We start from the raw sequence: 21,008 nt of genomic DNA, 5'->3' as shown, positions 1-21,008 counted from the left end.
TCAGTAAGTAAAATCTCTGAGAAATTTGGACCTTTAGTATCTTTAGTTGAGAAAGCAATATGTGGGATATGGTATCTCTAGAATAGCTAGAAGAGAACTGAACACCACCCCCTCTATTTGATACTTGAGATCTAATAAAAAATTTAGTGAAGACATAGACTAAGATCCTGGCCACAGTCTTGCTAGAAGATTATTTGTTATTTCCTAAAAACAAATAATGATAATTATATTAAATTATAGACAAATCATATTATAATATATAAATATATGAAGCCAACATATTATATACCTTAAGTTTAAAAAATTGCTATGTATGAACTATAGTTCAATTCACTTTACTGTGTAAAAACCTTTGGCTATATAAATAAAACATTATATAATTATTTCGTTTTTTAAATTATTTAATTATAGGTTCTATAAAATAAGTTTTGCTATTTTTCTGCATTAAGAACTTATGCACCTGGTGCTGTGCAATAGTACAATGGGTAGGGCATTTGCCTTGCACACGGCTGACCTGGGTTTGATTCCCAGCATTCCATATTAGCCCCCCAAGCACTGCCATATGGTGCAATTCCTGAGTGCAAAACCGGGAGTAACCCTTGTGCATTGCCAGGTGTGACCCAAAAAGCAAAAAAATAAATAAAAATAAAAGAAATTATGCACCTAAGATAAACTGTAATCATGTCTAGATATCTCAAACAAGTCAAAGAATTCTACAATAAATAACTACAATGCCATGGAACATAGGGGAGTGATCTTCTTTTGTTGACACTTTTCTATACCATAAATCTTTCAGATTCTCAGAATTTTCTGAAACCTTTAGCACCCAACCATTGATATCTGTATGGTAAATCTGTATACAAGTGCGTACCTTGTCCTTGCATGTTCTGTTTCCCAAAACTTTCCTGGAATGGGGTCCTGGAAAGAAAAAGGTGGAAAGGACAGGGGGAGATATGTATGCAGATCCTTGAAGCTTTCTACCCTTGCTCTCTTTTCTCACTGTAGTCTTTGAGTCTGCTTATATGATGCAATTGTTGTAGCATCCTTTTAAAAGGGAACAAGTTTGAATCTTCTTATATTTGAGTTGTCACAAGGATGACACCTGGCCATCAGGGCATCACCACAACATTACCAGATGTTCTTAGTAGGTGAGAAGCCCTTAATTCTTGTGCATGATCAGCAAAAATATGAGGATCACATATACAACTTTGGTAGCAACGAAGCAAGTGAGCTTCAAGCACTCCGAAAGAGTGGGAGTGTGTTGACAGTGTGAATTATAACCACCCCTGCTATGCTTAAAGAGTTATGCCTTTATACTGTAACTTTAGGGTGAAATAGGTGACTATGGGGAAGAATTTTAGGTGGAATTGAGGTTAATGTCTGACAGGTGCATGTTACATAACCAAATTGTTTATGTGCATGTTATTACCCATAATGCATATATAAAAGCCCACTATGAAGGTAAAACTGAAATGAGCAGTTAATGAGATGGGTAAACTGAAGACATTAGTTGGTTTTGATGCACATACTTGGGGTCACAGAGACTTTATTGATCTTAGTATCCATTCCTATAAGGGGTTCCCCAGACTCAACTCCACTCCCACTGGACTCTAAATACACTCCTAACTCCTTGATGTTGTCTACATGTCACTTTTCCATCTCACTGTCAGTACCAAAATTAGCCCCTAACTATTGTGATGAAATCACTGCCAACTGAGTTGGATGAGTAAAGATATTTAAAAGTAAAGAACAAGCCCCAACTATATGCTCTAACAAGAAACTCGCTTAAGTTATAAGGACAATTATACAGTAAAAGTAAAGATACTGGGGAAAGGTACTACAAGTCAATAAGAAAAATTTTAAAAAACTATATTTACATGAGATAAAAATAGACTTTCAGACTTCCAAACTTCCAGTTTATGTAATAATATACAAAAATAAGCATTGCATATGTATATGTAAAAACATTAATGCATTAAGCTAACATAACTACCATTAATGTATACATGGCCAGTATGGGAGCATAAAATAAATAAAATTAATATTAACAGACATAAAGAGAGGAATTAATGGCAACTGAGTAATTGGAGAAGTTCTAAAACCCCACTTACATCATTAGACAGATCATAAAGACAGAAAATTATCGAAGACACAATGGAATTAAATGGCAAATTAGATTAGATGAACTTGTTAGGTATTACATAGATCTTTCCAACTCATAACACTACAACGCACATTCTTCTCAGATACACTAAAAGTATTCTCGTAGATAGACCTTACATTGGTTCACAAAACAAAGATCAGTAATTTTTGAAAACTGAAGTCATGTCAAGTATCTTTTCAGATCAAATGGTATGAAGCTGGAAATAAAAAAAAAAGAGGGATAAAACACAAATGTATCAAACTAAAGACATGCATTGAAAAACAATTAGGACAACTTCAACATGATGCATAATGGAACTAGAAAAAGAAAGAAAATCAAAAGATAAAGGCAGTTGGAAGACAGTAACAACAAAACAGACTAGAAATAAACAAAACCAACCTCAAAAGAAAAGGTGGGAAGTGGGATGAACAATAAATACAGATGAACATTGTTTTCCGTTTCATATACAAAAACTAAACTTCAAACTTTGGGCTTTGTTTTAATTCCTATTATAAGAACTAATGACCCTCCCCACCTGGGTTAGGTAGTCTTGGGCCACTCCCCCAGCCAGGGTAACCCGTGCCATGGGCAGACGAAGGAGGAAACAGGGGTCAAGCCGGTTCATTAATCAGTTGCCGTTTATTCCATTCTCCCCAGTCTCTCTGAGCTCCCCATTTTAGTCTCATGCTGCCCCTTATTCCCATCTCCTCCTGTCTCTCCTGCTCATCAGTTCGCACTCCGTCTTGCTCCCCCCCTTTCTCTTCACTCCAAGTCTCTCGTCTCTCCATCCCCAGAACTGTGGGCTGATGCTACACCCAGTCCCATAACAAAATCAACATAAGAAAGCCCTTCCTGACTGCCCCTCAGGGGCTCAAAGGCGGAAATACCACCTAAGGGTGTTCCTCTTCTCCTTAGTCCAATAACTTAATTAACATTTTAATTAACATCTTAACATTAGTTATTTTTGTATGGACACAGTAAGAGATACATTGAGGCTTATACAGCGGCTCTCCTGGAAACGTCTTGCCACAGACTCAGACTACAGTGCTCAGGCCAGATTACTCTTTCCTAACCCTAGCAAGGGTCCGAATCTAGTTATTACTTTTTGGATCATGACAGAATTTGTCCATGACCATGCTCTTAACTTATAGTTAAGCATTATGGCACTTTGGCCAGGCCCATTTCAATGCCAGGGTAGCACATAGCTCACCACTTGCTCTGGGTCCATCCAGTCCCTCATTGGGGCCCCGCTTTTGGGGTTCTGGAATATAAGGGCAACTGAGGCTTAAGTTGAGAGAACAGATATTCAGGAGGAAAATATTATTCAGAGGCAATTAATTCCCAAGTTACAAAAGCATAGCATTAACTGTCTTCTTGTTCAAAAAGGGTATTTCTCTGAATTAACTATGCAAAGGACTTAAAGAGAAGAGAAAAGCAATATGTATAAGTCAACAGAGCACAGAGAAAGAAGTTACAAATAAGCACAAAAGAATAGGAGCACTGTGATGAGAGTAACCCAATAAACCTAAGCTCCCTGTGGCAAAGCGAAAAGGACAAACCATGTTATCCTACACTTTGAAGATGATACAAAGAGTCTAGAAGTTTTATGTATATATATATATACATACACACACACATATATATACATATGTATATAATATTGTAGATAAGTGAGGAGTAGGAGGGGGCCACCTCCCAACATGCCACCCGCATGGCAGAGCCTGGCAAGCTACACGTGGCATATTTGATATGTCAAAAACAGTAACAAAAATGGGACTCATTCTCCTGACCCTGGAGCCCTCAATACAGCAGCATTGAGAAGGACAAGCAAGGAGAGGCTGCTAAAATCTCAGGGCCAAAATAGGCTGCCAATGAAGAAGGACTAAAATGACTTTCTGCACTTTTAATGCACATACACTAGCATCGGAAGCATCCATGATGGTGCAAGCATAGAAGATCAAGTACCACATCATTGGATTGACTGAGACGAGAGGGCATTGATCACATCATGCTGTTTTCGACACTGAAGAACTGTTCCTCGGAACATGCAACAGTACAGGCGTCAGTGGTGTCAGTGTCCTCATCAACAGAAACTTGGCCACGAGCATTGATTCGTTCGAATGCCTAACAACCCGAATTGGATGCTTACATTTGAATAGATGTGGCTCATTACCGGCAGTTTCTATCTTTGTTGTCTATGCACCAACATCCAACTATGATGGAGAAGAAATTGAGAAGTTCTACATGGATGTGGAGAAGTTCTGTAAAGAAGACCACATCTTCTACAAGGTCATTATCGGTGGTTTTAATGCCAAGATAGGACCTAGAAGGTCACCCGAAGAACTCCACATTGGGACCCACGGCCTAGAATAGAACGAATAGGGTGAGAGACTGAGTTCATCATTTTGACCAAGACCATCCATGGTAACCCGCAGTTCCAGAAGGTCAAATCTAAACGTTGGACATGGGAGTCTCCTGGTGGACAGTTCCACAACAAAATTGACCACATCATATTCAATCAACGGTTTCACCTGACCAATGCCGCTGCTAAACCAAAATTCCAGATGGGATCAGACCACCATCTCTGTACGATATCATTGGTTTGTCCTTTCTCCCTTGCCACAAAGAGTTTAGGCATATCTGGTTATAATCTCTAAACAATTCTAGACAACATTGGTATGTCCTGTTCCCCTTGCCACAAGGAGCTTAGGTATATCGGCCACACCCATCAAGGTGCTCCCGAGTCACTCCCATTCCTTTGTCTATTCGTAACCACTTCTATGCTTCCTTCCCCAACCAGTTAATCAGCTTTTCCCCTAATCAGACTCTATTAATTTGTAAGGTCAGAACTTTCTAGGACAATGAACTTGTATTGTAAGTTAATATTGCCTGTAAGTTAATATTGCCTTGCTCCTCTCCTTGTGTCTTTTGAATAGTTTACTTTAAAACAATGTCCTTTTTGTATGAACAAAGAAAGACAGTTGTTAATATGCTTTGGTAACATGGGGTTTAATTGGCTTCGAATATTATTCACTCCCGGGCATCTGCTCTCTCGACTTAAGCCTCAGTTGTCCTTAGTTCCTAGCACCCCGAAGGCAGGACGGGATGAACCCAGGGCAAGCAGTGAGTTATGTGCTACCCTGGCATTGAAATGGGCCTGGCCAAAGTGCCTAATGCTTAACTATAAGTTAAGAGCTTGATCATGGACATGCCATGTCATGATCCAAAAGTAACGACAAGACTAGGACCCTGCTAGGGATAGAAAAGACTAATCCAGCCTGAGCACTGTAGTCTGAGATTGAGATGACCCCAGGAGAGCAATTTTATAAGCTTAATGCATCTCTTGCTATGTCCATACAAAATGATTAATATTATGAATGCTTATATGTTAGTTGGACAAGGAGAGGAGAAACACACCCATGGGATTCCGCCCTTGGGTGGGTCATCCTACTGAAAGAGAACCTGTCCTGGAAGAAGCATCCCCTGAGGGAAAGAACTTTACCCCTATTGATTGTGACCAGACCTATGTGTAAGCCCCAACCCCTCATTCTTAGGGATTTAACTAGGCTGAAAGAGTGGGCTGGGGGCCAGTCCCAGAGCCAGATCTGGAGAAGCCAGATTGAGATCCAGATCCAGAGCGAGAAGGAGAATGAAATAGCATGGAGGGGGTGGGGGGGAAGAAGCAGGAGGAGAATCAGAGGAGAATGGGGATGGGAATGGAATAAACTGCAACTGAGACCAACCAGCCTGACCCTCGTTTTTTTCTTCGCCTGCCTGTCATCGCCATCAACCTCCCCGGGGTGGGGGAAGTGGCCGGAGACTACCAAACACAGGCGGCGGGAGAGATAGAGCACCGCTGCCCCATGCCCCGTGCAGTGTGTCTCCCTCATTTTTTGTGTGTTTACACACATCTCCTTCGTGCGAAATTCTACTTCACAGAGCGGGGAGAAAGAACTCCCAGAACAACCACCAACGGGGAGCTCTTTGGCACTATTGCAGCAATATGGGAAGATGCCATCGTTGACAACATCGACATGGAATACGATCAACTGGTTCAGCACCTCCATGATTGTGCGAGGAATGCCGAGAGAGAGAAAGTCACAAAAAGACGCCTGTCTTCAGAAACTCTCAAGCTCATTCATTAACGTGATCAGGTGCGAGCCTCGGGCAATCACAAGCTAACATCCGAGCTCGCAAAGCTGTGCAGAGAAGCGATAAAGGAAGACCTCAAAGCAAGAAGAGCAGCAGTGTTGGTTGATGCAGAAGAAGCCGGGAAAAGTATTCTTAACACCTGCCTGACCCTTACCAACCATAAGACCAAGATGACTGCCCTCCAACGTCCTGATGGATCTATCATCTTCCAGAAGGGCAACAGAAAAGGTTATCCACGACTTCTACTCAGATCTCTTCGATAGCCACGTCCACCTGCCCAATTACCAAATTCCGTGGGATGGATATGTCATTCTCAGCGTTCTGCCTTCCGAAATCTGACATGCCATTTCATGGGTAAAGAAGCGTGCAGCATGCAGTCTAGACAAGGTCAGACCCAAACACCTGAAGAATCTGCCGCAGTACTCATCAATACACTGGCTCGGTTCTTCACACACTACCTGTCTGAATGCAAGGTTCTGTTTCAATGGAAAACCAGGAAAACTGTCCTGTTGTATAAGAAGGGAGACAACCACGATATCAGCATTGAGAGGTCACCTTTTCCTATAGAACAGACAAGAGTAATGTTAATTGTGTATATTTGACTTCAGAAAGTCAAGCCCGGCTCAGCCCAGATCTTGGTGGTCGGTCTTTTTAACAGATTTTACTAGGGAGATAGCTTAGTTTACCTTCTTTATCATTATGGTAATAATGCCTCTGTGCTCAGCCTATGGCAGTGCTCCCCTCATTAGCACAATAGCCCCAGAAAAGAGAAGCTATCACTTACCAGCTTTGTTTTCTAGGTAAACAAAATGAAGATCAGAAGGGCAAACTACTTGGCAAGAGGCCTCTGAAAGAGCATGTGTCAGAGCAGGGTCCTCTAAGGGTCTCATCATCCTTAGTTTACCTCCAGACAATGGCTATGGAGATACCCCAACCTGTGCTTGTGTGTCTCCATAGTCACTGTAGAGGAAGATGAGGGAAGGCTTTCTGGCACATACTCAATTCATGCTCAGGTATTGTTTCCAAGAGGCTAGCGGGACAGAGGCAGCTCTGACGGCTAAGGGACTGAACTCAAGTACAGACAATCTTCTGTCCATGCACAAATGCCCCAAAGACAAAATTTTGTCATTTTTTTTTGCCTTTTGGGTCACACCTGGCGATGCACAGGGGTTACTCCTGGCTCATGCACTTAGGAATCACTCCTGGAAGTGCTCAGGGGACCATATGGGATGCTGGGAATCGAACCCGGGTCGACCGCATGCAAGCCCTACCCACTGTGCTATCGCTCCAGCCCCTTCTGTCATGCTTTTAACACCTCACTTCAGAGAGGAAGAACAAGGCTTGGCAGGAACAGGTTCTCAAGGTCTCAGCTGGAGTGAGAACTTCTCTGATGGCTGCCCACTCCTTACAGTACTCCAAGTCACATCTTAGATGAAAGTTGATCTGGATCTATCCAGAGGGAAGATACATTAATTCGGACACATTTCTTGTACATTAGAAGAAAAGGAAAAGAAAAGTGATTTCAGGCCATTTTTTAAAATTTATTGTTTTTTTAATTAGTGAATTACCATGAGGGTACAGTTACAATTTACATATTTTCATGCTTGTGTTTGGTAAGAAAATTAGTCTCAGTCATGTGATTCAAAAAGCCCAAATTAGGTCAACAAAAGAATCAGAATCCTGGGATCCTGAGATTATTTTCCTCTGTTCCAGCTTGTGTGGCTAAATATTTAGTAGAGCTTACTATTTAGAGTACTTCTAGGGGAATGAGAGAAGCGCTTTTCTTTAAAAAATATCATTTATATTTTATTCCCCTCTTTTTTCACTATGGTTGTGACAACCAGGGGTCACACACACTTGGTTGTGATACTAACAGGGGTCTCGGTATTGGGCAGTGCCAAGGACCTCAGAAGGCAGTGCCACCAGAGTCATAGTAACTGAGAGTGGTGCCAGGGATTAAACTTGCAGTTTTAGACATTTTTGCCACTGATCTATTTAGGACCCTTGGGGAAATGCTGAACAAGGTTATCTCCAGAACAGTGCCTTTCAAAGTACATAAAGGGACACCTACAATACAATTTAGATAGTGCTGTACAAATCAGCTGTACAAATGCTGATGCTTGAGCCCATTGCTAAATGAGCTGCACCAGAATCTCTGGAAGCAGGTCTGGGATCTGTGTCTACTTACCATTTCTCAACCACAGTGCTCAGTGGAACATGACTGCCAGTGGAGGGGAGGGGAGCCTCTCTCACTTTCGGTTTCTATTTCCCTTCATTTGGAAAATTGCTATTGCATAAGAAGCTTTGGTTTCCTTCCCCCGTTGATAAAAACACAGACATAAGAGAACAGCCAGCATCCCAGATGCAAGCTCTTCAGTACTTTCTCGGGATCCACAAGCCCAAGGTGAAATCAGCCTGAACATCAGCTTTCAGAGTTGCAGAGAAGTAGTCACCATGAGGTAAAAGTTTCCTGCTTCTCTATTAGAGTCTGATTTTCTGATAAAACAATCGAATTTTATTTGTGCATACAATTTCCTGAATTAGGCTGATTCTGAGTATGCTTATAAATTGACCTATATTTATCTAATCCGATCAGACTGTTTTACTAATCCATGTAATTTTTTTCCACCTTCCCTTCCCTTCCCTCTGTTGATGCTGTTGTGTTACCGAAGGTCTCACACTTTTGATTGTGGTGCTAGCACATATGGTTGTGGTTCTCACTGGAGTTTTGTGATTTTGTGGTTTCTTTTTAGTTGTGGTGCTCACATATATACTGTCTGGAAGCTTTCATGCCTGACTGTGGTGCTAGAATATCTTTTTACTGTGGTGCTTCCCCAGAGTCTCACCCTTCAGTTATGATGCTCACACACACCAGGCTGCAATGCAGTTATAAATAATTGCAGCACCAGTATCTTGTAGCTGTAGCTGCCAGGATCATGCTTGGCACATGGAGGTTGTGTCAGGGATCAAACTTGTGGCTTTACACTTGCAAGGTAGAAACTATTAGCCACCAAGTCATCCTGCTGCCCTCAAATCATGTACATGAATTCCTGTGACTTTCTCATTTTTTTTAAATAAAGATTTTATTTTATTGAATCACCATGTGGAAAATTACAATGCTTTCAGGTTTAAGTCTCAGTTATACAATGCTGAAACAACCATCCCTTCACCAATGCCCATATTCCACCACCAAAAAACAAAACAAAGCCCAGTATACCTCCAATCCCTCACCCCTTCCCCTCGCGCCCCCCCAACTGATAAATTTCACTTTACTTTCTCTTTACTTTGGTTACATTCAATATTTCAACAAAAACCTCACTATTATTGTTAGGAGTTCCCCACTAGAGTCAGATCTGTTGTGAAGAGATATGAGGTTTTGGATTTCTGTACTTTAGCAACTAAGTCCAGGGAGATTTCTTCCAGATATTGGATCATTGCAAGCTTGTAACTCTCATCTGTGGTCGTCATAATATGGCGGTCACCACGCCCTTCACCCCCGGCAAGGAAGATGCAAGAGAGAGAAATACCTTTCTCCTCCTGGGCAGGCATGGGGCCGAGGCTTAGTTCTCAGTCTGGAGACATTCTGCAAGGAGCTGCCCATACCAAGAGTAGTTTAGCTGGCCTCTGGAGTCATGCTCGTGCAGCTTCGGAGGGGCCACACATGTGCGGCCCCCTGGGATCACATCTCAGGGGCAATCTAGCTTTCTCATTTTGAATGCAATGAGGCAGCCACAGAGGGCAGAACTCCCAGCAGAACAGGAGGGTGACAGCTGGGAAAGAGAGGAGCTTATTGACAGCCCAGAGGGAAGGCATGCTCAAGTTCTTGCAGGCAAAATCTGGCCAATGAGATCTAGGGTTTGGAAGAAAGAAACCAAAAATCTGCTTCTTTTGTCTCGTACATTTGAAAAGTTTAAATCAGAGATTTGTGACTCTTATTGTGATGGTTGTGGTCATTTTAAAAACATGTGCGCTTTTAAATTTAACTTAACTTAGGTCTTATTGAATCACTGTGAATGACAAAGATACCAAGTTATTCATGATGGCATTTCAGGTATACAAAGTTCAAATATCACACCCTTCACCAGTGTTCACTTCCCTCCCCAACATCCCCAGCTTCCCTCCTGCTCCCTATCCTACCTCTGTGGTAAGCACTTCAAACCTTTCAGCATTCTGATCTCCAGAGTGACCACCTACCTGTACTAATAATGTCATATTGTTCCCTTCCCTGACCTTCCCCCTCCACCTCCAACCTCGACCAGTGGCAAACTTTCTATTGAAATCTTCTTCCTTGCAATTTGCTTTAAGATTTGGAAGGTGTATTTATTTGGGGCCTCATATTGACCTGCTACATTTTCCTGTGAAGTGCATGTGGGGAAAAGAGTGTCAGAGTCTCACAAACTGTGTGCCAAATGCCCTGTAGCACACCCAACCTGTGTGCTCTGTACAAATAACTAGATGCTGAATTCTGGTCAGAATTGAACAGATCAGAGATAAACTCTAGGAAAAAAATATTTTACAATAAACACACGTACTTCCTAGACACACCAAAATCTTCCTGCATGGTTGTGTGTAAAATGAGTGAATAAAATTTGAATTGAGTGGAGAAATGGATAGGTAGGAAGGCTGTTGACATAAAGTGAAGCTTGTTTATTTGCAGGATACTTTGGGGACAAGAAAGTGGCTATTTGGAAATTACTGGCCCCAAATGAAGTCTTCTTGGAGACTTGCTCTTCAAGCAATGTCCCTGAGTGACTGTTAGGCAGTACCTCAGACCAGAAAGATAGTCCATTCCTTGGGCCAGAGGGCTAGTGCAAAACTTAAAGTACTTATTTTGCATACTGCCAATTCTGTCTGAGCCTCAGCACTGCATAAAGTCCCCAAGCACCACCAAAAGTGATCCCTGAACATAGTCAGGAGTAAGTTCTGAGTTCAGCTGGTTGTGACCCTTGTCTCCTACCATTTCTCCCAAATGAAAGGCAGTATCCCAAACCTGTCATTTTTCTTCTTAAACCTTTATTAAAACAGTATTGCCTTACAATATCTTGTAAGTTTCAGATGTGCACCTTTATAAATCAACATGTGTATATAACGGATTATCTTCAAGTCTGCATTTAATAAGACGTCCCAGTGATTAGTGCACTATGCGGATTAGAGTGTAATAAGCACTGAACTGCAGAGTTCCTGGGCAGGTTCATTTTCTAAAGCAATGAACTCCTTGGGTGCTATCTACTCTGATCAATGAACCGAGCCTGAGATCAGCCAGGCCCTTCACAAAAGCAACTGGGGCATAACCAGAGAGCACCTGTGGTACCCAAAGACTTTCCTGAAAATGTTTCTTGCCTCTTGCAGAGGATCTTTTGAAAACCACAAGATTCAATTCTTGTCATTGCTTTGACTAAGTTAGCGGTGTGGTACCTGTCCAGGTGTTTATGTCATTAGGGTCACACATGGAGGTGCTTGGAGCTGGGGAAGAGGCATACCATGCTGGGGACTTAACTCGGAACCCGACGGATCCTCCAGTCCTTTGAACTATTCCTTGGCATTTGTAATAAAAATGTAAAGAGGTTTCAGTTTAAAAAAAAATTAAAAGAAATGTAAGCACCGGCCCTGCTCGCTGCCGAGATGTGATCCCAGGGGCCACACATGTGAGGCCTCTCTGCAGCTGCATGAGCATGACTCCAGAGGCCAGCTAAACTACTTTTGGTACCGGCAACTCCTTGCAAAATGTCTCCAGACTGAGAACTAAGCCACAGCCCCATGCCTGCCCAGGAGGGGAAAGGTTTTTCTCTCTCTAGCCTTTTCCTTGCCAGGGGTTGGGGAGTGGGGGTGAGGGGGTGGGGAAGGGCGTGGCGACCCCCATATTATGAGAACCACAGATGATAGTTACGAACTGCAGCAATGGGATGCGAGGGTGATCTCGGGAAGGTGGGCAGCACTGGCCCTGCTCTCCACCGAGATGTGACCCCGGGGGCCGCATGTGTGCGGTCTCTTTGCAGCTGCACGAGCATGATTCCAGAGGCCAGCTAAACTACTTTTGATATCGGCAGCTCCTTGCAGAATGTCTCCAGACTGAGAACTAAGCCATGGCCCCATGCCTGCCCAGGAGGGGAAAGGTTTTTCTCTCTCTCGCCTTTTCCTTATGGGGGCGGGGGGAGGGGGCGGCGGGGGGTGGGGGGGAGGTGGAGAAGGACAGAAGGGGGTGGCAATCGCCATATTATGATGACCCCAGATGAGAGTTACAAGTTTGCAATGATCCAATATCTGGAAAAAATTTCCCTGAACTTAGTTGCTAAAATACAGAAATCCAAAATCGCACGGCTGCGTCTTCACAACAGGTCTGACTCTAGTGGGGAACTCCTAACAATAATAGTGAGGTTTTTGTTGAAATATTGAATGTAACCAAAGTAAGGAGAAAGTAAAGTGAAATTTATCGGTTACAGGGGGTGGGGGTGGGATGGGAGGTATACTGGGTTGTTTTGTTTTGTTTATTGGTGGTGGAATATGGGTACCGGTGAAGGGATAGTTGTTTCAGCATTGTATAACTGAGACTTAAGCCTGAAAGCATTGTAATTTTCCACATGGTGATTCAATAAAATAAAAAAAAAATAAATGCAAAAAAAAAAAAAGAAAAGAAAAGAAATGTAAGCAAGAGGGGCCGGAGCAGTAGCACAGCGGGTAGGGCATTTGCCTTGCACGTGGCTGACCCAGGTTCAATCCCCAGCACTCCATATGGTCCCCCAGGCATCACCAGGAGTAATTTCTGAGTGCAGAGCCAGGAGTAACCCTTGAGCATCGCTGGGTGTGACCCAAAAAAGCAAAAAAAAAAACCAGTAAGCAAGAGTCTAAATATCTTATATAAAGAAAGCAATAGTCTAAATGTCTTATATAAATTACTTTATATAAAATAACTTTAGGTGTGAAATTTACATTTGATATGTTTTTAGACAGTTTTCTTTTACAAAGATATGCTTTAATACACATGAAGATAATTTTAATGAAAAAATTAAGATTTAATAGGGGAAAAATAGAGCATTTCATGCACCTAAAGAAATAAAAGAAAAAATGATAAATTAGTAAGGTAAGATACATTACTTTTATCTTAATATAATCAAGTTACCTATACAATTATTTTAATTTCAGATTTATCATGATATTTGCCATAAAACTGTAAGATATCTAAAATATGCTTCTGGTAATTTTACATACATACATTCTATGACTTTTAGGTATTTGTTTGTTTGTTTGTTTTTGGGTCACACCTGGCAATGCCCAGGGGTTACTCTTGGCTCTGATTTCAGGGATCACTCCTGGTGGTGCTCAGGAAACCATATGGGATGCCAAACATCAAACCCAGGTTGACTAGATGCAAGGCGAATCCTCCCAGCTGTCTTAGCTCTCCAGCCCTCATATATACATTCTAAATATATTCCTTTCTCTTTGGGCAATTAACACATCCATCACATAACATATGCACACATGTGTGTATTTTCATGAAAACATTTAAGTTCTATTCTTAAAAAGTCCAAGCAAGACATTGTCCCTATGGGGTTAATCTTGATTCCTGAAGCAGTATATTCTGATTTTCCAAGTCAGAGCCTCAGTAATACAAACTGTTTCCAAATTATCTATTATAGACAGAAAAGCTTTCTTCCTAGATTTATGCAGACAAGTAGATTACTGTGAAGCATAAAAGAATTTACTAAAGTTGCCAGAAAGAGGAAAAAACAAACATTTAAATTTGACTTACAATTAGATGTAGAATACCAGGTTGCTATATGAAGGTCACAACTCATACAGGAAATATTTTTTAAATCTGACAAAAAGTAAAATCAACAGTTTTACAAAACAAACAAAAATAACTTAATAATCTTTATTGTCAATAATTAATTTAATTTCGTGTAGAAAATATTAGTCTCCTGCTGTTTGAGGAACCAAATTTTTATCTTCAGTTCCATGACAAATCTTATTTTTCAAACCTTTCCTGTACTCTTCACTGGGAAAACACATTAGAGCAATTCTGTAAATGGCAAAAGGCATAGGACATTCAAAAAGATTTTATTATAACAAAATTGGTAAAGTGATGTTCTCAACTTTTTGACATATAAATACCTAGGATAATACCCTGAATTGATGAGACCATGTTTGATTTTCAGGAGTTTCACATAATTTTTTTCTTTTTCATTCTTTTTGTGTCACACCCAGCGATGCACAGGGGTTACTCCTGGCTCTGCACTCAGGAATCACCTGTGGCAGACCATATGGGATGCTGGGAATCGAACCTGGGTCAGCCACGTGCAAGGCAAATGCCTTACCCGCTGTGCTATCACTCCAGCCCCTTCACATAATATTATTATCCACATATTTGTTTAAGAAGGTTAAACATGTCTCATAATGTGTTCACAAAGCACCATTATACCTAATCCATGTGTGCGAGTAAAGTGCATGACGAGTTTGGTGGACGAGCGCCACCTACCAGGCCACTCCAGCAGAGGAACAGAGACAGGGGAGGAGATCATCAAAATGTCCTGTTTATTATCTCCAACCAAATAGTCTATATTGACAATCTGAGGGGGTTCAAGGTACTGGACTGCCCATAGATATTTTTAATCATTTACAGAGGTAAAGCGGAGGCTATTCTTTTGTGAGGATTAACTCAAGGAGACATTCTGAGACTATACTGAGAAATTTGCACAGAGTGACAAGCATCTATATTGCTTTTCTCTTTCCCTTACCATAAGTCCCATTTTACCTCTTCTTACCCCATGGGATCCTGTCTCTTAGGTCATCATAGCTTGTATCAAGACCATGTTTTATGCTTTCTAGATTGTTCCATCGATGCTGGGGTTGCTTTGCTGCTTGCTCTGGGTCGATCCAGAAGTCCTTCAACAGGCCCCAGCTTTTTTTTTTTATTAGTTTATTTTTAATTAGAGAGTCAACGTGAGGGTACAGTTACAGATTTATACATTTTTGTGCTCATGTTTCCCCCATACAAAGTTCGATAACCCATCCCTTCACCAGTGCCCATTCTCCACCACCAGTAAACCCAACATCCCTCCCACCCTCCCCAGTCCCGTCTCCCCCCACCCCACACTGCCACTATGGCAGGGTATTCCCTTTTGTTCTCTCTCTCTGATTAGGTGTTGTGGTTTGCAATACAGGTGTTGAGTGGCCATTGTGTTCAGTCTCTAGTCTATATTCGGCCCACATCACCCTTCCCCCACATGACCTCCGACCACATTTTACTTGGTGGTCCCTTCCCTGAGTTACCCAGAATGAGAGACCAGCCTCCAAGCCATGGAGACAACCTCCTGGTACTTATTTCTACTATTCTTGGGCGTTAGTCTTATAGTCTATTATTCTATATTCCACAGATGAGTGCAATCTTTCTATGTCTGTCTCTCTCTTTCTGACTCATTTCACTTAGCATGATACTTTCCATGCTGATCCACTTATATGCAAATGTCATGACCTTATTTTTTCTAACAGCTGCATAGTATTCCATTGTATAGATGTACCAGAGTTTCTTCAACCAGTCATCTGTTCTAGGGCACTCAGGTTTTTTCCAGATTCTGGCTATTGTAAACAGTGCTGCGGTGAACATATAAGTGCATATGTCACTTCGACTATACTTTTTGGCTTTTCTGGGATATATTCCCAGCAGTGGTATTGCTGGGTCAAATGGGAGCTCAACCTCTAGTTTTTTGAGAATCATCCATATTGTTTTCCAAAAGGAACAGGCCCCAGCTTTTTGGAGGTGCTAAGAACTATGGCAACTAAAACCAGAGTCAAGTAATTATGACAGATTCCCAGAAGGGAATATATTTCAGAGTCAATTTACTCCCAAATATTAGGAGCATAGCGTTAATATTCTTTCTGCATTTAGGCAAAGAACATCGCTGTAAGTAAAATGTAAAATGGCTAGAAGGGAAAGAGAAAAAGCAAGTAATTCACTAATACTAAATCCAGAGTCACCACAAGGTTTAACTTTATAAGTAACCAAGCCTAACTTGGGGAATTTAGTAGCTAACAATGAGAGGAAAAGCACAAAGGAAAGGTTAAAGATAAACTCAGGGGATTAGGAGTGCTCATAAGAGCACTGTAAGGTTCTCTGGGGGGAGTAAGAGGGGCAATTCACTGATGAAGCCTAAAACACTGAGGGTTTTTAATCCAATACATGTGTATTTCACTTTCCACGTGAGAAAAATAAAATTGTCAATACCTTAAGAGCCCTTTAAGATCTCCATATTATTTTCATCTTAATCAATTAAGATTTTATCCCTGAGACCAAATAGGTAGTACTGGGAGTGAGGAACTTGCTTTGCATGCAAATAATGTTGAGGTCCTGGTTCCCAGCACCACATATGGTCTACTAAGCACAGAGCCAGGAGTAGGCCCTGAGCACCATTAGTTATGACCCCAAATCAAAATGAAACAAAAAAGGGTTGGACTCTTCATAACATTTTTATTTTCAGGAAGTTTATCTCACAGGTATTAAAGACATCAGATATAAGACTGGAGTGATAGTCAGCGGGTAGGGTATTTGCCTCCAATGTGCCCTACCTGGATTTGATCCCCAGCAACACATATAGTCCCCCTAGTATGGCCAGGAGTAATTCCTGAGTGCAGAGCCAGCAGTAACCCTGAGCATCATCAGGTGAGACACCCTCCTCAAAAAAGGCTTTAAATAGTACACATCACCATGAAAAAATATTTGTCATTTAGCCCCATTACAAAAGATTGCTAAACTACAAATAAAACTTAGCTCCTTTGAAGTCAAGATTAGGCTTACTCTGAAAAATAATTTGCATGTCCCAAACTAAATTATAAATTCCAAGTTAATTTTCCATATACTAAAAGCATCTGGGTTAGGTAAATCATCATAAGTTGTATCATTTGCTTGTTTGTTTCTGGGCCACACCCAGTTGTGCTCAGGGATCACTCCAGGAAGGGCTTGGAGGACCATATGGGATGCCAGGGATTGAACCCAGTTTGGCCAAGTGCAAATCAAGCTCCTGATCCATTGTACTATTTCTCCAGCCCAGTAGAATCAATTTTAATAATGTCATCCAGAGCATCCAGAGGCCAAAATAAAATAAAAGGAGAGTCATTCAGACATAAAGAGATTCTTTTAATTCACTAAACTTTAGGTATATGTATTAGCTTTTCAGAAATTTCTGAACCATAAACATTTATAAAGATATAAGAATTACCATTTATTTAAGATAATTTTTAATTTTGCCCTTCAAGGGATGGTTCTTTTATCACATGCCACATCTTATTCCCTACTTTAAGAGTTTCCCTGGAAAATAGAAGACACAGAAAAGTCCACACATGGATGAATTGGTTCACAGTTTTCAGACAAAAGTCCTACAACTATAACCATTCCAAGAGAACACTCAGATTCTGGACATGTGAGACATACTGTTCCGTGTTTCATAGGGGAAAGTGAGCCCCAAGAAGGGCAAGAGAATTCCCAGACATGAACCCCATGGCAACCCTTGATCAACACATGACACACAACACGAATGAAAGACATTGAAAAACAAGAAGATAAATCACAAAGGAAGAACTGAATGAAGAGCAAATCATTACATAAGGTGTGACCTTTCTCCTGAGAACCACATAGATCCATCTCCCTGACTGACTGCTCCAAGATTCCTTCGTGTATGAGACACACACACACACACACACACACACACACGGCGCTCTGAGCCAGAGAGGCTGCTGCAAAGCCCAGATGGGCACACATGAGTCCCCAAGTGCTGGCCCAGGAGCCACAGCATGGTAATGGCAGTGAAAGATAAAGCTGCAACTGACAACTTACTTATATGCTGGGGTGCAAACAGACTGCTTGCAGAAAGCATCTTAGAGCTTGGCACTAACCCATAATAAGTGAGGAGAAGGGGTTGCCCCAATCTGGACCCAGGCTCTTATCTCTCTCACCTGAGCAAGGCAAGAGGTTGCAAGTTTGATCCCTGACACCACTCACATGCTGAGTGCAGCCCAGCAGTAATACTGGTGTCACAGCAAAAGTATGTGGTATCTAGCACACTGCAATGAACTGGTCATCACAGCAACAACAGAAACAACGGAGGAAAAAAGAAGTGGGGAAAATAAAAAGTTGTATGCCTATGTTACTGGTAAGAGGTGTCTATGTGAAAAAAGTGATAGTACATTAAATTATTAAGTTTTAAAAATAAAATAAGCCTCACCTATCCTACCTGCTGAAATTATTAATAAGCTTTAGCTCAGGATTTTTTTTGTCATTCTGCTCTCTGTGCTAATGACATGAATACAGGAGGCACCTAAGAGGCACCAGATAATAAAGGGAGGGAGCACTGAAATCAGTGGGGTGAAATATATGATTATTCAGTGATGCTTCCATCTCATTGGACTAAGCCCTCCTTTAAAAATTCTAATTTTTGTCTGTTTCTACAGTGATAAACCTAACGAGACTCTCATCAAAGAGTGCCTGCTCCAGCTGAGATGCCACTTTACGTGGGGCTTGCAAATTGACAACACTGAAATGCTTGATTTAGAAAACAGGGTCTTTGATCAGATTGAGTTCCTGGATGTCCAATGCAATACGAGAATGTACAACCTGCTGGCCTACGTGAAACACCTGGCAGGTCAGAATCAAGAAGCCCTGGAGAGTTTGAAAGAAGCCGAAGACTTTCTGCTGCAAGAATTCGCTGACCAATCAGACGTGAGAGGTCTGGTCACCTGGGGCAACTATGCCTGGCTGTACCACCACATGGGCAGGCTGGGAGAAGCCCAGACTTACCTGGACAAGGTAGAGAAGACGTGCAAGAAGTTGGCAAGTCCCTTTAGCCACAGGATGGAGTGTCCAGAGCTCGACTGTGAGGAAGGATGGGCCTTGCTGAAATGTGGAAGAAATAATTATGAACGAGCCAAGGTTTGCTTTGAAAAGGCTTTGGAAGTAGATCCTACAAACCCTGAATTTAGTGTTGGGTATGCAATCGTCACCTATCGCCTGAACAACATTAAGAGAACAGAACAGGTAAAGAGTCTGGACCCCCTAAAACAGGCCATCAGATTGAATCCAGAAAATGAATATGTTAAAGTTCTCCTAGCACTGTGTCTTCAGGACTTAGGACAAGAAGATGAAGGAGAAAAGTACATTGAAGAAGCACTGGCCAGCAAGACCTCGCACACTTACGTCCTTCGGTATGCAGCCAAGTTTCACCGAAGAAAGGGCTCTCTGGATAAAGCTCTTCAACTCTTACACAAGGCCCTCAAGGACACACCCTGCTCTGCCTTAGTGCATCACCAGATAGGGCTTTGCTACAAAGCACAAATCATTCAAAATAAAAAGGTCACACACTGGCAACCCAGAGGGCAGGATAGAGAAAATATTGGAAGACTGGCAAGATTAGTTATAGACCATTTGGAGTGTGCTGTGAAACACAAGCCTACTTTTGTGATTGCTTACATAGACTTGGCAGAAATTTACATAGAAATAGGTGACTACTGCAAAGCTGAGGACACCTACCAAAAAGTGTTAAGCATGAAATCACTCTCAGAAGAAGACCTGCAACAGTTGCATCTCCACTATGGCAAATTTCAGGAATTTCAGAGGAAATCTGAAGTAAATGCAATTATTAATTATTTAAAAGCAGTGAAAATTGAGAAGGCATCTTTTTCGAGAGATAAAAGTATCAGTGCTTTGGAGAAATGCGCCTTAAAGAAACTTCGGAAAAATGAATTTGACGTGGAAGGCTTGAGCCTCCTTGGGTTCGTGCAGAAGCAGAAAGGAGAAATCACGAAGGCCCTGGAGAGCTATGAGCAAGCCCTGAAGCTGGCTGCCGGCCAGGAGAAATCTCTGGGACATAAACTCAAAGTTCCAAAGCCATGATGCTTATTTGGCATTTCACAGTCTATTTCATTTTAGAATAACTGTACTAATCCAATCCAAGGTATGGCTTTTGAAACGTGTAATTGTGTAGCTACTTGTGACTCTCAAATACTATTATGTAATTCCCTGAAATGGTGTACATTTAAATAATAGTTCAAACCTGATATATAACAGCAATATGTAGAAAACAATGAAACAGAACGGCCATGTCTCTGTGTCAGAAGAGAGAGGAATTATTTCTTTGTGAAGTCTCTCTAGAAATTGCAATTTGTTGAGTAGATTTGTAGCAAAGAAAATACTGAACTTACATAAAATAAAATGCTTAATTAATTCATTTTAATCAACAAAGAGTTTTCAATGTTCAATCCCCACAATATGATGGTGACATAGGGAAGAAAAAAATTAAGTTTTCCTCCTTCCGCCGTACATTTGGGATTGAAGTGTCCTGGACTCCACTGAGGGACACTATAAATAAAAACTGACCCCCCAAAAAAAGTTAACATGACAGACATTTATTAAGACATGCATCACACACATACATAGCCCCACACGTGGAGTATTACCATGAAACAGCTAGTTTCTGAGTGTTGGGCCCTTGAGTTATATGTCTAAAATTAGCATGTTATGGAAACTATGGACTTTTCCGTCCAAGCCACTTAATAATCACACTATTCATTTATGTCACGTGCCAGACAATAACACTCCAAAGCATTCAATACTTCGAATTTCATGATCCCTCTTTTTTTTTAATCCTAATTTAATTTCAGGGCTAAAGTTAATATCAGTCTTTTGTATTCCACAGCTTAAAAAAACAAAAGCTAGGTAAGTTTGGTCAAT

The 21,008-nt window shown here is 41.4% G+C and overlaps 1 protein-coding gene across 1 annotated transcript; it reads left to right on the top strand.

Moving 5' to 3' along the window:
* The first annotated feature begins 8,616 nt into the window (after nt 1–8,616).
* Nucleotides 8,617–20,516, top strand: LOC101548120 (interferon-induced protein with tetratricopeptide repeats 1-like). The gene is made up of 2 exons (XM_004607614.3): nt 8,617–8,754; nt 18,734–20,516. The coding sequence occupies exons 1-2, from the start codon at nt 8,750–8,752 to the stop codon at nt 20,169–20,171; spliced, it is 1,443 nt and encodes a 480-aa protein (XP_004607671.2). The 5' UTR covers nt 8,617–8,749; the 3' UTR covers nt 20,172–20,516.
* The last annotated feature ends 492 nt before the right edge of the window (nt 20,517–21,008 follow it).

This window comes from Sorex araneus, chromosome 11 (genome assembly GCF_027595985.1).
Source record: "Sorex araneus isolate mSorAra2 chromosome 11, mSorAra2.pri, whole genome shotgun sequence".
NCBI classification, from domain to species: Eukaryota; Metazoa; Chordata; class Mammalia; order Eulipotyphla; family Soricidae; genus Sorex; species Sorex araneus.
Note: the sequence above shows the minus strand (reverse complement) of the source record. Positions and strands in the feature narration are given on the sequence as shown.